The sequence below is a fragment of the Rhinatrema bivittatum genome, chromosome 7 (assembly GCF_901001135.1).
Source record: "Rhinatrema bivittatum chromosome 7, aRhiBiv1.1, whole genome shotgun sequence".
Lineage (NCBI taxonomy): Eukaryota > Metazoa > Chordata > Amphibia > Gymnophiona > Rhinatrematidae > Rhinatrema > Rhinatrema bivittatum.
Genome location: NC_042621.1, coordinates 53,386,402 through 53,401,073, shown reverse-complemented (window position 1 = coordinate 53,401,073; position 14,672 = coordinate 53,386,402). Strand labels below are relative to the sequence as shown.

The window sequence follows — 14,672 nt, the reverse complement described above, 5'->3', positions numbered from 1 at the left end:
GTGCCATTTAGCTGGATCATTTCAAACTTATCTTCCTAATTTAGGGCCTGATTCACTAAGGAATTTCTCCCATTAGGCCCTAAGTGAGCTGTTTTATTTGGTGGAATTGTATATATATGTATACATATATATCATAAGAGATTTTTGTCCTAGTTTGGATCTTGAAGGATTAATCCTTCTGGCTTGACCAAGATCCAGATAACTTCACGTCCCCCAGTAGGATCAGCTAGCAAAGTGTTAAATGTCCCATTGCCATGCAGGTTCTGAACCTCTGCCGAAGGGCTAAGAGACCGTCCTCATGCCTCAGTTTGGTTATAGCCCAAAAACCAGTCGAGCAGCAGTTGCACTCATGCAGTGGAATAATGCTGTCAGTGCAGTAGGTAAGTAAAGTCTGAGATCAGTGTATGTATGTTACTTATGGCTGCTATAAGTGCCCACGTTTTATTTGGGATCACTGCATTTACTTCTCTGTTGACTCGTTCTCCTTTTTTTCTGCTGAAACACAGCCAGGAAGCGCACACACATCTAATGGGCCTGTAACGATTGTTCAGTGGGCAAAAGCTGCCAATGAATGAACTCACACGTTCCTCCTTTCTTCCAGCCTTTCTCCATGCAAAAGCTGGGCAATTAGGATTTCATTCAGAGAAAAGCCTTTTTTTTACAAGCCTGCAAAAGTTTTCTGCTGCCTGTCCAGAGCCAGTGTGCAAGCTTCATCTCCCAAAATAAGCTCATTAGCGCTGGACACCCAGCCTCACTGATTGTCCCTCAGATGTTTAGTCTAACTTTTAATTATTTGGTCTAAAATGTAAACAATTGCCATATTTCAACCTTGAATCCAATATGATAAGCTTCTCACTCTATGCTGACGTTGACATTTCAGTGTAAGGAGTCTTCCATACAGGCAGTTTGAACGCAGTGGCTGTGTTAGTCCACTAAAAGTTAAGGTGACCAGATAACCTCACATCATAATCACAAACACATTAGATGTGTTTGTGTAAGAGATGTCATCTGCCACTTCTTTGCTGACCTTTTTTCCTCTTGCTTGAAAGTTAAGGTGACCAGAGAGCTCCATGCCGTAAATGACGACTTTCGAAGTTGCACAGAAGGCCCGAAAATGTTTTGGCTCTATGCTTGAAGGTAGCTGATCTATCCACCATGCTGCCTCTAAGTGGGGCACCTTAATGACATATAGGATTCTTATGATCCGATATGAAATGCATTTCGTGGATATCTTTTAGATTATCATCAGGGACAGAAGGCTTTATTTTATTTCATGTTAGACTTAGATCCTTTTTTTATTTTTAGATTCTGCTTAAGATTTGAAAGGATGCACTTGCCCACCATTACAAGAGAAGTCAACGCTGTAGCACAGGGAGGGTGATTTTTTATAAGTGTGCATGTTCGGGTAAAGTCTATGTATGTACCTTTTAAGGTAAAATTTTTAAAGCATATTGCGCACATATCTCTCATCAGACAAAAACGTGGTGGAATGCGGCCAGGGCATGCATGGGGCATGGGCGTATTCCAGGGTGGGTCCAAGAGATGTGCACACAAGTACCTACGTGCATGGGCGGGCGCCCAGGTCCCAGTGCCTGCATAACTTTACTTCTGCTGTGCATGAGATGTAAATTTGAATTATCACATTTACAGGTATCTAGGAAGTGTTTGAGGGATCTAGGTTAACTGGGGGGGAGGGGGGGGGGGTAGCTGCAGGCTAACAAACCAGGGAGATTTGGAAGACCTAGCTGAGCCCTGGCTGAACTGGTGAAACTGGTCATCGACTGGAGGCTACAAAATACTCTCACTTCTGCATCCATAAACTGATTTATGCTGCTGGGCGTGCAGAAGCTTAAAATTAGGGGCACAAAGACGCGGACCCGGGCTACTTTATGACATGCAAGCGTATGTGCGAGCATGTTATAAACTTGCCCTTATCTGGGCACGCGCTGTCACATGCACACATGTATGTGCTCCCTCACACCCGTTTGAAAGTTACCATCCCTAAGCACAGACTTGACTTCAGATTTTCAAAGCAAACTTTTAAATTTGCTTTGAAAATTCACGGGTAAGGGGCTTTGTACATGTGCAAAATAACCTGCTCTACTGTTTGTGTGGGTTAATTTAATTGTCTAGTTTTTTTATAATCAAAAACTGTGTGTGTAAGTCCCAATTCCTCCCCTAGAATACCATCTCTCCAGTTTGCCTAAAATTATGCGTGAAATTGGGTTATAGGTGTACGTTTATGTGCATTGAGCTCTGGCGATTTTATAATAACTTTTTATGCCCACAGAACTGTATTTGATGCCTATAAATGTTTTTAAAAATTAGGTACCTTTTGGTCAGAATACGATTTTGTGCTTCCTGCTTCACATAAAGTGAGGATATTATATACAGCAAACTGCATATTTATCTTTTTTCGGCCAAGCTGTAAGAGAAATGGTTTCTATCCAGTTTTCAATGGTCAGCCGACTCAACTTCCATTCGCTAAAGGTTGGGGCCCATCTGGAATCAAAGAAAAACTATTCCAACACTTCCCTGACCGCTGCTCAGGCTACTGTTTATTTCTTGAAAAGATAAAGAGAAGCCAGCAAGAAGAGAACGAGGACCTGGGGGACATGGTCAGCGAATCTCCACCGCTGTCAGCCATGCTTGGCAACTTGCACACAAAGAACACCCTCCCCCTGCCCGAACGGTGGCACTACAGAAGTCATAGTCATGAAGGCCATGCACCACCAGGAGCCAAGTGGCTCAAAATAATACTGACTTGGGAATGTTATTGTACTATGTTTAGTGACGTTCCAGAAGGCTACCCGAGGAAAATGTTGCATGGACATTAACCTCAAATGCACTTGCCTGCATAGCAAACTTTGAAGCAAAATAAACTCTCCCTCCGGGCCGATCATATGCTCCATGAACCGGCTGTCTGCCGGTCACCTGACCGTCCCAGCCCAAATCTAGCAGGGCACCAGCCGAGCAGCCATCCGCAGGATTTACGTGCTGCGGCTAAAAGACCACTTTTCAGAGCATGGCACCCCACTCTGCAGCTGCGAGTTCGTTTCTTAAATTCTTCACAACTGTTTCCTACTGTAGGACAGGCAAAGGGAAGAGTGAAATGTCACTTTTACAATTTTAGGAAAAGCAACAGGTTTTTTTTTCTTTTTCTTTGACCCGGCACTGCTGGCAGTTTTCTCTTGCTTCGTTGGATATCGGCGCAGACTGACCCAGGACTGGCATGTGGCACCATAAGTCTTCATTTCCCTCTCCCGCCCCCCCTCCTCCCCATTTTGTATACCCTATTAACTTACTCCAATCATCGCAGCGACGGTCCTGGGCTGGGAGGCTGGGCAACAGGGCTCCTTCTGAAACCCTGCAATCACAGCCCCCTAAATCTGGCCACTAGGTGTCACCACCATGCAATGACTATGATTCCACGGCTCCCCCCCCCCCCCCCTCCCCCAGGGGCTGTGAGCGCTGACTCGCCCCGTATCCCCAGTCAGTCCAGGGAACGGAATCAAATCCAAGTTGCATGGCCGAGCACAGCGTGGTCAATGAGACACCCGGCCCAGAACCAAGAAGCAAACTTCGATAATGGAATTCTCAAAATGTGCTGATTTGTTTGACTTTGGCTTGCGGTACAGGAGAAACATATTACATACAAATGGCTACCTCCTCTTTTCCAGCAGTCACCCTTATAATTTATTACTTACTTAGACACTTCACAAAGACATGCAAAATAACGTTTAGTATTTAAACAAATGTTCTTTGAGATTGCCCATTTATATTCTAGGAGGAGATCCACAAGCTGAAAAATTTTTTTGTTTGTTTTTTTAAATCAAGGGACATGGCATGGCAGGTTAAATCTTTGATATCCATATCGAAGGGAGGATCGTGACACTTAAAATCAGTTGGTGATGGAGGCAGGACTTGAAATGCAAACGATAGACCTGGATATGTACGGCACCCGCCCATGATCTTCTGACAAGCACAACAAGCTAAAACAAGTGACGATGAATATTCATTCAAAAAGTGACTTAATGTGCAAAACTTAAATATTCTTAAGAAACAAAAAAACCTTCTAAGCAAAGCTTCATGAATAGCAGGAGAACATCTGCTTGCACATTGCAATTCAGCTGTTCCATATTCAAGAATGTGGGTCCCTTGAATGTACACTGCTATGTGCAGCTCCCATCTGAGCTACCCGGTTTAACACTGACTTGCAGACTGAACTTTACATGGTAATATTTTCAAACCTATTATGAGTGTAACAGAAATGAGCAATAGACAAAAGTGAGCAAAACTGTACATAGGCATCAGTTCCCTCCTGGCAGGGTTGGCTCTAGGGGTGTACCACCTTTTTTTTTTTTTTTTTTAATTTAGATTTTTATATTCTGCTTTTCACACTTTTTTCAGCACTTCAAAGCAGATTACATTCAGGTACTGTAGGGATTTCCCTATCCCCTGAGGCAATGGAGGGTAAAGTGACTTGCCCAAGGTCACAAGGAGGGACAGTGGGAACCCTGGCTCTTAGCCTGCTGCTCTAACCACTAGGTTACTTCTCTAGTTCACATGCTTCGGGGGCACCGTGTGCTGCCACCCATAGCACTCCAGGGGGGAAACTCTCTCTCTCCCCCTCCCCACCCCCAGGAAGGGCACCTTTCCTAGTGTTCACACAGGGTTCATCAGCGATAATAAAGCAGGTCCTCCCTCTTGGCTCACTTCACTTAGCATCAATAATGTACAACAGTATTTCCACATGATAAGTTTGGGAAGCAGTTTACATTCTGTTCCAAGATCTCAGGAAAACCAAGGAAACCATAAAACAATTTTAACAAGTTTCTTTTAAAGCAAAATCTTACAGAACATTTCTCAGAGGAGATTTATTATTTTCCTGAAGGTTAACTTGGTCTGTTTATCTGTCACATAATAAAGCTTTCTAAGAAGACATTGCCTGCAGCAAATAGAGATCACCAGAAAACAAGCTTCACTGCCTAATGAAGAAGACACGGATTTTTTTTTTTAAGTTACATATTTAATAGCAGTAATTATACAGAACAAATATTGCTGCTGTTGATTAGGATCTTGTGCTTTGTGATATGTGTAAGTCAGGTAAAATCTGGATTTATTTTCATAATTTAGGGGCTAAATTAACATAAGTCTGTGTCTTTCCATTCCACTTTTTGTTCTTTTTTTTTGTACTGTTTAATTGTCTTTAATGATTTCTCCTTGAAAAATGTAAAATACCATTTTAGTTACACACATATATATATATATATATATATATATATATATATATATATATATATATATATATATATTTGTTAGCCTTGAAAAAAAATCTTAACTTGCAACTATTAACGAAGGATGCGCAGAGACCAAAGGTTTAAGATCAATTAATTATGTTGTGAAAACATCAAGCTTTTTACTCCAGCTCATAAAATGCTTGAAAGTTAGGTCTCAGTAGTAACAAGACAGGAGATAAAAAAATTGGACAATATCTTTCAAAACATTTCCATGCAACTTTTTTCCACGAACCTTCCTGGATGCACGCCCTCACCCCCGGCCGGTGGGCACTCACCTATGATGATGGCACAAGCGCTCATGAGTCCGATCTCTTTTTTTAAAGTCACTTTGTCCCTGCCCTGCTCCGGCTTGCTCGGCGTCGGGGGCTCCCGCGGCCTGCCGCTGTGCCGCAGGTTGCTGAGCTGCTCTCCGCCGGCCATTTCTCCGCCGATCCGCCTGCAAAGCCCCCCACCCCCCGAGTCCCTCTGACCGCCAGCAGCAGCAGCAGCAGCAGGAGCGCGATGAATGGGAGACGCATGCGCCGGAGCCCAGCGCTGCCCCGCACGGAATATCAAAGAGCCGCCGGCCCCGCGCGAGCGCTGGAAGGGCAGAGCTGAGGGCCGAGGCCACTGCAAGAAGCACCTGAGTGGCGCGAGCGTGGAGGGCTGCAGTAAGCGCCGCTGCACCGCTGGCAAACGTCAAACTGAATCCGGCTGCCTGCACCTCATTAGCGTGCTTTTAAGTAGAGGAGGACGACCCTCTAGCTCGCTGTTGTAGCCGGCAGCTGACTTTCTGACACAGGAGAGGATCCACTGGACCCCCCCTTCTGACCGGGATCTCCCCGCTGCTACACACAGGCATGGGCTTCCCCAGCTAAAAAGCCGGAAAAAAATGCTAAAAGGAAGTCTCAAGCAAAGGAGGAGCTTTCAGTGACGAGCAATTTATTTAGTTTGCAAATTCTTCTTGCATAGGTTTATACAGCCCTCAAATAAACAGATGCACGTCTATGTGTTTTCCCTCTGGCTGCTCCTAGAGACTGTTCACTTAGTTTTTGAAGCTTACCGTAGTATTTCATATAGAAGCCCACATAAATCTCAACAGTAACATTTCCCAGAAATAGGCCAGGAAAGTTCTGCCTTCCAGAATTGTAGGGTCCGGGCATTTTATCCCTCATTAATTATCGAGTAGTACAATAATTCTAAATGTTTTTTTCTACTGGTACAATTGGTTTTTATAGTTAAATCTTGTTTTTTTTAGTTTTCACCGAATGACAAGCCAACAATTGTAACAATTTTCGAAAAATTTGAATATACATAGAAAAAATAAGCAAACAAACTAGAACTAGTGCCAATAATTACACAGTGACTTGTCTTCCCAATGTCCTCCAGCCCCTCCCCCCCCCCCCCCATTTCCTTATTTAGCTAAGAGTCACAGACAAAATCTGATAGTTTGTGAATACGATGAAACTAAAAATACCTTCAACTTAAAAGCCATTCAAAAATCAGGCTTCGAGTTGCACGTGGAAGTTTCAAAATATAGGGAAGCCAAATGTACAAAATCAGCTTTCTCCTTCTAGGAGTCAGACAGGACATTTGTTCTAAGAACATAAGAACATAAGAAATTGCAATGCTGGGTCAGACCAAGGGTCCACCAAGCCCAGCATCCTGTTTCCAACAGAGGCCAAAACCAGGCCACAAGAACCTGGCAATTACCCAAACACTAAGAAGATCCCATGCTACTGATGCAATTAATAGCAGTGGCTATTCCCTAAGTATAATTGATTAATAGCAATTAATGGACTTCTCCTCCAAGAACTTATCCAAACCTTTTTTGAACCCAGCTACACAAACTGCACTAACCACATCCTCTGGCAACTAATTCCAGAGCTTTATTGTGCGTTGAGTGAAAAAGAATTTTCTCCGATTAGTCTTCAATGTGCTACTTGCTAACTTCATGGAATGCCCCCTAGTCCTTCTATTATTCGAAAGTGTAAATAACCGAGTCACATCTACTCGTTTAAGACCTCTCATGATCTTAAAGACCTCTATCATATCCCCCCTCAGCCGTCTCTTCTCCAAGCTGAACAGCCCTAACATCTTTAGCCTTTCCTCATAGGGGAGCTGTTCCATCCCCTTTATCATTTTGGTTGCCCTTCTCTGTACCTTCTCCATCGCAACTATATCTTTTTTGAGATGCGGCGACCAGAATTGTACACAGTATTCAAGGTGCAGTCTCACCATGGAGCGATACAGAGGCATTATGACATTTTCCATTCTATTAACCATTCCCTTCCTAATAATTCCTAACATTCTATTTGCTATTTTGACTGCTGCAGCACACTGAGCGACAATTTTAAAGTATTATCCACTATGATGTCTAGATCTTTTTCCTGGGTGGTAGCTCCTAATATGGAACCTAACATCGTGTAACTACATCAAGGGTTATTTTTCCCTATATGCAAAACCTTGCACTTGTCCACATTAAATTTCATCTGCCATTTGGATGCCCAATCTTCCAGTCTTGCAAGGTCCTCCTGTAATGTATCACAGTCTGCTTGTGATTTAACTACTCTGAATAATTTTGTATCATCCGCAAATTTGATAACCTCACTCGTAGTATTCCTTTCCAGATCATTTATATATATATTGAAAAGCACCGGTCCGAGTACAGATCCCTGAGGCACTCCACTGTTTACCCTTTTCCACTGAGAAAATTGACCATTTATTCCTACTCTCTGTTTCCTGTCTTTTAACCAGTTTGTAATCCACGAAAGGACATCGCCTCCTATCCCATGACTTTTTAGTTTTCGTAGAAACCTCTCATGAGGGACTTTGTCAAACGCCTTCTGAAAATCCAAATACACTACATCTACCAGTTCACCTTAATCCACATGTTTATTAACACCTTCAAAAATATGAAGCAGATTTGTTAGGCAAGACTTCCCTTGGGTAAATCCATGTTGACTGTGTCCCATTAAATCATGTCTTTCTATATGCTCTACGATTTTGATCTTGAGAATAGTTTCCACTATTTTTCCCGGCACTGAAGTCAGGCTCACTGGTCTATAGTTACCTGGATCGCCCCTGGAGCCTTTTTTAAGTATTGGGGTTACATTGGCCACCCTCCAGTCTTCAGGTACAATGGATGATTTTAATGATAGGTTACAAATTTTAACTAATAGATCAGAAATTTCATTTTTGAGTTCCTTCAGAACCGTAGGATGCATACCATCCGGTCCAGGTGATTTGCTACTCTTTAGTTTGTCAATCTGGCCTACTACATCTTCCAGGTTCACAGTGATTTCGTTCAGTTCATCTGAGTCATCACCCCTGAAAACCATCTCCGGAACTGGTATCTCCCCAACATCCTCATTAGTAAACACGGAGGCAAAGAATTCATTTAGTCTTTCTGCAATGGCCTTATCTTCCCTAAGAGCCCCTTTAACCCCTCTGTCATCTAATGGTCCAACCTACTCCCTCACAGGTTTCTTGCTTTGGATATATTTAAAAAAGTTTTTATTATGAGTTTTTGCCTCTATGGCCAACTTCATTTCAAATTCCCTCTTCACCTGTCTTATCAATGTTTTACACTTACCTTGACAATGCTTATGTTTTATCCTATTTTCTTCAGATGGATCCTTCTTCCAATTTTTGAAGGATTTTTTTTTGGCTAAAATAGCCTCTTTCACCTCACCTTTTAACCATGACGGTAATCGTTTTGCCTTCCTTCCACCTTTCTTAATGCGCGGAATACATATGGACTGCGCCTCTAAGATTGTATTTTTAAACAATGTCCAAGCCTGTTGAACGCTTTTAACCTTTGCAGCTGCACCTTTTAGTTTTTTTCTATTTTCCTCATTTTATCAAAGTTTCCCTTTTGAAAGTTTAGTGTTAGAGCTGCAGATTTACTTATTGTCCCCCTTCCAATTATTAGTTTAAACTTGATCATGTTATGATCACTGTTGCCAAGTGGCCCCACCACCATTACTTCTCTCACCAAATCTTACGTTCCACTAAGAATTAAATCTAAAATAGCTCCCTCTCTTGTTGGTTCCTGAACCAATTGCTCCATGAAGCAATCATTTATTACATCCAGGAACTTTATGTCTCTAGCAAGTCCTGATGTTACATTTACCCAGTCAATATTGGGGTAATTGAAATCTCTCATTATTATTGCACTGCCAAATTGGTTTGCTTCCTTGATTTCTCTTAGCATTTCATCATCCGTCTGACCATAATCAGTAAATGGTGTATCTTGTTTCTCCAAAGAGTAGTCAACAGAGTTATTGGCTAAAGCCAGAAGTGCAGAAGAGTTAGTCTTGCCAACAACAAAACCTTCCGTATCCAAAATCTATGTGAAGATGTACAATATGTGGCAGAGCGAATATCTCCAAACAAGGCCGACAGAGCATCACAAACCAAAGTCTGCGAAGTAATCTCCTCCATAAATACATATAACTTTTTCCAGAGGTCCTATTGTTTGGGACATGACCAGAAAGAATGACCCGGCGTACCCACTACGTTTCTACATTTAATACATACATTTGAGTTCACTATATGTGCCAGAAAGGCCTGCCGTTGGGACACAAATGCTTTACTCAAAAACGTGAATTGAGTTTCTTGCAATTGTACATTATTTTTAATTCTGGCCCCACCAGCATAACATGCAATAAATATTGTCATAGGTAGCGATATACCCAATTCCTCTGCCCATCTATTTCTTAAAGGGTTAAATCCCACTTATCTTCAATATGAAACAAAGATTTATAAAGTGAAGACAAAGTGGACCACCCTGGGCCTTCCATATCAAACCATTCCTGTAAAACTGAGCAGTTTTCTTTGACTAATTCTACTCGAGATAACAAACCCACATAATGGCTCGCTTGTATGTATGAGAAACTGAATCTCCCAGGTACAGCAAAGGTTTCCTGCAAGTCTTGAATCTGAGAAGTTCCCCCTTGATCATTTAACGATTGTCCCATTACTATCACCCTCTTTCGACTCTATCCTGAAATTATCCCTTTTTGCAGACCTGGTGCAAATCTCCCATTACCTATGAAAGGTAAGAATTAGAGCCCTGAAAGTGCAGTCTACGCGTGAGCCCATGCCAGGAGCTCTGCAGTCAGGCAGTGATGCTGTAAATGTGTGGGCAACTGTTTATTGGAAATATGGAGAATACACGGTAAAGAAAAAGGAGCTACCAAGCCCGATTCAGATTATAAATCGGTGTAATGACTAGATCCTTGAAGCTAATCGCCTACATGCCCTACATTGACTGCCATATTATATGTATCGTCATATTTCGCACACTCAGTCCTCCTTTTCCCCATGGTTTCATAAATTGGTTAATCGCGATGCGAGATCCTTCCCCCCCCCCCTCCTTAGGTATGTTCTCATTTCTTAAAAAAAAAAAAAAAAAAAAAAAAGAAGAAAACAGTGATAGTTGCTCTAAGTAATGAGGAAATTCCAGGGAGAATATATATTTGATAGCCTTGAAAAAAAATTCTGAACTTGCAACTATTAACGAAGGATGCGCAGAGACCAAAGGTTTGGGATCAACTAATTTTGTTGAGAAATAGTGAAAACATCAAGCTTTTTATTCCAGCTCATAAAATGCTTGAAAGTTAGGTCTCAGCTAGACATATGCATGCGGTAACAAGACAGGAGATAAAAAAAAATTGGACAATATCTTTCAAAACATTTCCATGCAACTTTTTTCCACGAACCTTCCTGGATGCACGCCCTCACCTCGGCCGGTGGGCACTCACCTATGATGATGGCACAAGCGCTCATGAGTCCGATCTCTTTTTTTAAAGTCACTTTGTCCCTGCCCTGGAGCGGCTTGCTCGGCGTCGGCGGCTCCCGCTGCCTGCCGCTGTGCCGCAGGTTGCTGAGCTGCTCTCCGCCGGCCATTTCTCCGCCGATCCGCCTGCAAAGCCACCCACCCCCCCGAGTCCCTCTGGCCGCCAGCAGCAACAGCAGCAGCAGCAGGAGCGCGATGAATGGGAGACGCATGCGCCGGAGCCCAGCGCTGCCCCGCACGGAATATCAAAGAGCCGCCGGCCCTGCGCGAGCGCTGGAAGGGCAGAGCTGAGGGCCGAGGCCACTGCAAGAAGCACCTGAGTGGCGCGAGCGTGGAGGGCTGCAGTAAGCGCCGCTGCACCGCTGGCAAACGACAAACTGAAACTGGCTGCCTGCACCTCATTAGCGCGCTTTTAAGTAGAGGAGGACGACCCTCTAGCTCGCTGTCGTAGCCGGCAGCTGACTTTCTGACACAGGAGAGGATCCACTGGACCCCCCTTCTCACCGGGATCTCCCCGCTGCTACACACAGGCATGGGCTTCCCCAGCTAAAAAAGCCATGAGCAAAGATTAACTGGTGCGTTCTCCAAAAGAAAAGGAAGTCTAGTGGCTACAGCTCAAGCAAAGGAGGAGCTTTCAGTGACGAGCAATTTATTTAGTTTGCAAATTCTTCTTGAATGGGTTTATACAGTCCTCAAATAAACAGATGCACGTCTATGTGTTTTCCCTCTGGCTGCTCCTAGAGACTGTTCACTTAAAGTTTTTGAAGCTTCCCTGGAGCCCACTGTTACCGTAGTATTTCATATAGAAGCCCATATAAATCTCAACAGTAACATTTCCTAGAAATAGACCAGGAAAGTTCTGCCTTCCAGAATTGTAGCGTCCGGGCATTTTATCCCTCATTAATTATCGAGTAATACAATAACTATACATTTTTTTTCTACTGGTACAATCGGTTTTTATAGTTAAATCTGTTTTACTAGTTTTCACCGAGTGACAAGTCAACAATTGTAACAATTTTCGAAAAATTTGAATATGCATAGAAAAATAAGCTAACAACCTACAACTTGTGCCAATAATTACACAGTGACTTGTCTTCCCAATGTCCTCCTGCCCCTTCTCCCCATTTCCTTATTTAGCTAAGAGTCACAGACAAAACCTGATAGTTTGTGAATATGATGGAACTAAAAATACCTTCAACTTAAAAGCCATTCAAAAATCAGGCTTCGAGTTGCATGTGGAAGTATCAAAATATAGAGAAGCCAAATGTTCAAAATTAACTTTTTCCTTCTAGGAAAATAATCCTAGGAAAATAATCCTTCTAGGAAAATAATCTAGGAAAATAATCCTAGGAAAATAATCCTTCTAGGAAAATAATCCTTCTAGGAAAATAATCTGTTCTATAATCAGTAAATGGTGTTTCTTGTTTCTCCAAAAAGTAGTCGACGGAATTATTGGCTAAAGCCAGAAGTGCAGAAGATTAAGTCTTCCCAACAACAAAACCTTCCGAATCCAAAATCTTTGTGAAGATGTACAATATTTGGCAGAGCGACTATCTCCAAAAAAAGGCCGACAGAGCATCACAAACCAAAGTCTGCGAAGTAATCTCCTCCATAAATACATATATCTTTTTCCAGAGGTCCTGTTGTTTGGGACATGACCAGAAAGAATGACCCAGCGTTCCCACTACGTTTCTACATTTAATACATACATCTGAGGTCACTATATGTGCCAGAAAGGCCTGCCGTTGGGACACAAATGCTTCACTCAAAAACATGAATTGAGTTTTTTGCACTTGTACATTATTTGTTAGTGTGGCCACACCAGCATAACATGCAATAAATATTGTCATAGGTAGCGATATACCCAATTCGTCCTCCCATCTATTTCTTAAAGGGATAAATCCCATTTATCTTCAATATGAAACAAAGATTTATAAAGTGAAGACAAAGTGGACCACCCTGGGTCTTCCATATCAAACCATTCCTCTGGTTCCTTCTTCCTGCCTGCAAGGGATGGGGACCCCTCAGGCACGTCATTAAAAGTGGCCATTGTTGGCCACTGGTTCTTATCTTGCCCACAGGGGACCCCCATGGGCCTACCGTCAAATTCGCATTGCTATTGATTTTTTTCCTTCCTGCCTGAGGAGGATGGGGATCCTGTAGGTTTGTTTGCAGAAATGCGCCAGAAGGCAGGGTGAAGCAGCTGCAGATGGAGAATTTTGAGGGACACTTTTTTGCCACCTCAACACTTTGCCACCTGAAGCGACCGCCTAACCCTGTCTGCCTCATGATAAAACCGCCCCTGGTTGAGGGTCAATTGTTGGGTTAAAAATCTCCTCTCAATGTGACAGGTATATAAGAATATTACTCAAGGAGATTATTGGTTTCACAAAAAAAACTACGAGTATAAGAGTTGGGAGAATAAACATTACCCAGAATTATTGGCTTCTCAAATAGCAGCCCCTCTACATACTAAACATTCCCTCGGGATCTTTTATTGCATTCTTTAATTGAAAAGAAAGTGAGCGGTGGAGTAAAATAGCCACTCTTGCTCTATGTGAGCCAGATGATGTGTAATATTCCTGTTCTGCCCAGTATTTTTGTAATGTACAATGCTCTGTATCTGTAAGCTTAGTTGTTTGCAAAAACATGATATCTGTCTTAAAATGTTTCATTAGTAATTAATATCTTTTAATAGCTGAACCAATCCCACACACATTACAAGTTACTGCTCTAATCATCTTTGTCATGGTATAAAAGAGATCAATGTTGTGACTACCAGTGCAACTATATCAAAATTCAAAGAGGAATTTCCCAGCCTAAACACCTCCTTCTTTCCTTTATAGTCCAAAACCATCCCAAAATGGGCAGCTGTGACCTTATTTATAAACTCCCTCTTCATCCCCGTCCTTACTCTATCCCACCCGATCATCCTTGGAATTTTGCTCATCCACATTCCCCTTGCCCTCCTAGTACCCTCCCCTTGTTCCAAAGAGAAATCACTCTCTATATAGAGAGTCAGGGTCACTCTCACATGTGAGCAGGTGTTTTACCCCTTACAAAAATGTTTTCATAGAAGTCACTGCAAAGGTTTATATATATATATATATATATATATATATATATATATTATTTATATATATTATATTTATATATATTTATATTATAAATACCTACAGTACCTGAATGTAATCCACTTTGAAGTGCTGAAAAAAGTGCGAAAAGCGGAATATACATCTAAATAAATAAAATAAAAATAAAAGGTTTAACCATGTTATAACCACCTATTGAGTAACGGAACAATGCCACACCAAGTGCAAGCTTATAGCTAAGCGTCTAAGAAATAGTTAATAATCAATGAAAAAGCTTTCAAAACCATAAACCATACTAGGAACGCCATAGTCGTTATGTATCTCCAGCTGAGACCATTGTCCTTTGTTAGTCCAGTGGTAGCTAGAGTTAGCCTCAGAGATGAATTCCAATTAATGCCGATCATCAAGACGTGTGTCATTTCTGCACTCCTGTGCAAAGTTGTTTCCAATTCAAACAGGACCTGCATTTAATGATATGCATGTATGGCAAAATTTAAA

At 42.1% G+C, this 14,672-nt stretch overlaps 1 protein-coding gene across 3 annotated transcripts in view; it reads right to left on the bottom strand.

The window, feature by feature from the left end:
- SLC7A10 (solute carrier family 7 member 10) overlaps positions 1–11,235 on the bottom strand; it is a 95,361-nt gene extending 84,126 nt beyond the window's left edge. The window contains exon 1 of one of the 3 annotated variants that reach the window (XM_029608390.1): positions 11,048–11,235. In XM_029608390.1, coding sequence (XP_029464250.1) covers positions 11,048–11,192 — 145 coding nt within the window. In that variant the 5' untranslated portion in view covers positions 11,193–11,235. Of the gene's footprint in view, positions 1–5,575; positions 6,172–11,047 lie in introns of those variants that run through there. The other 2 variants (XM_029608388.1, XM_029608389.1) reach the window with 2 other exon arrangements.
- Between the last annotated feature and the right edge of the window lie 3,437 nt (positions 11,236–14,672).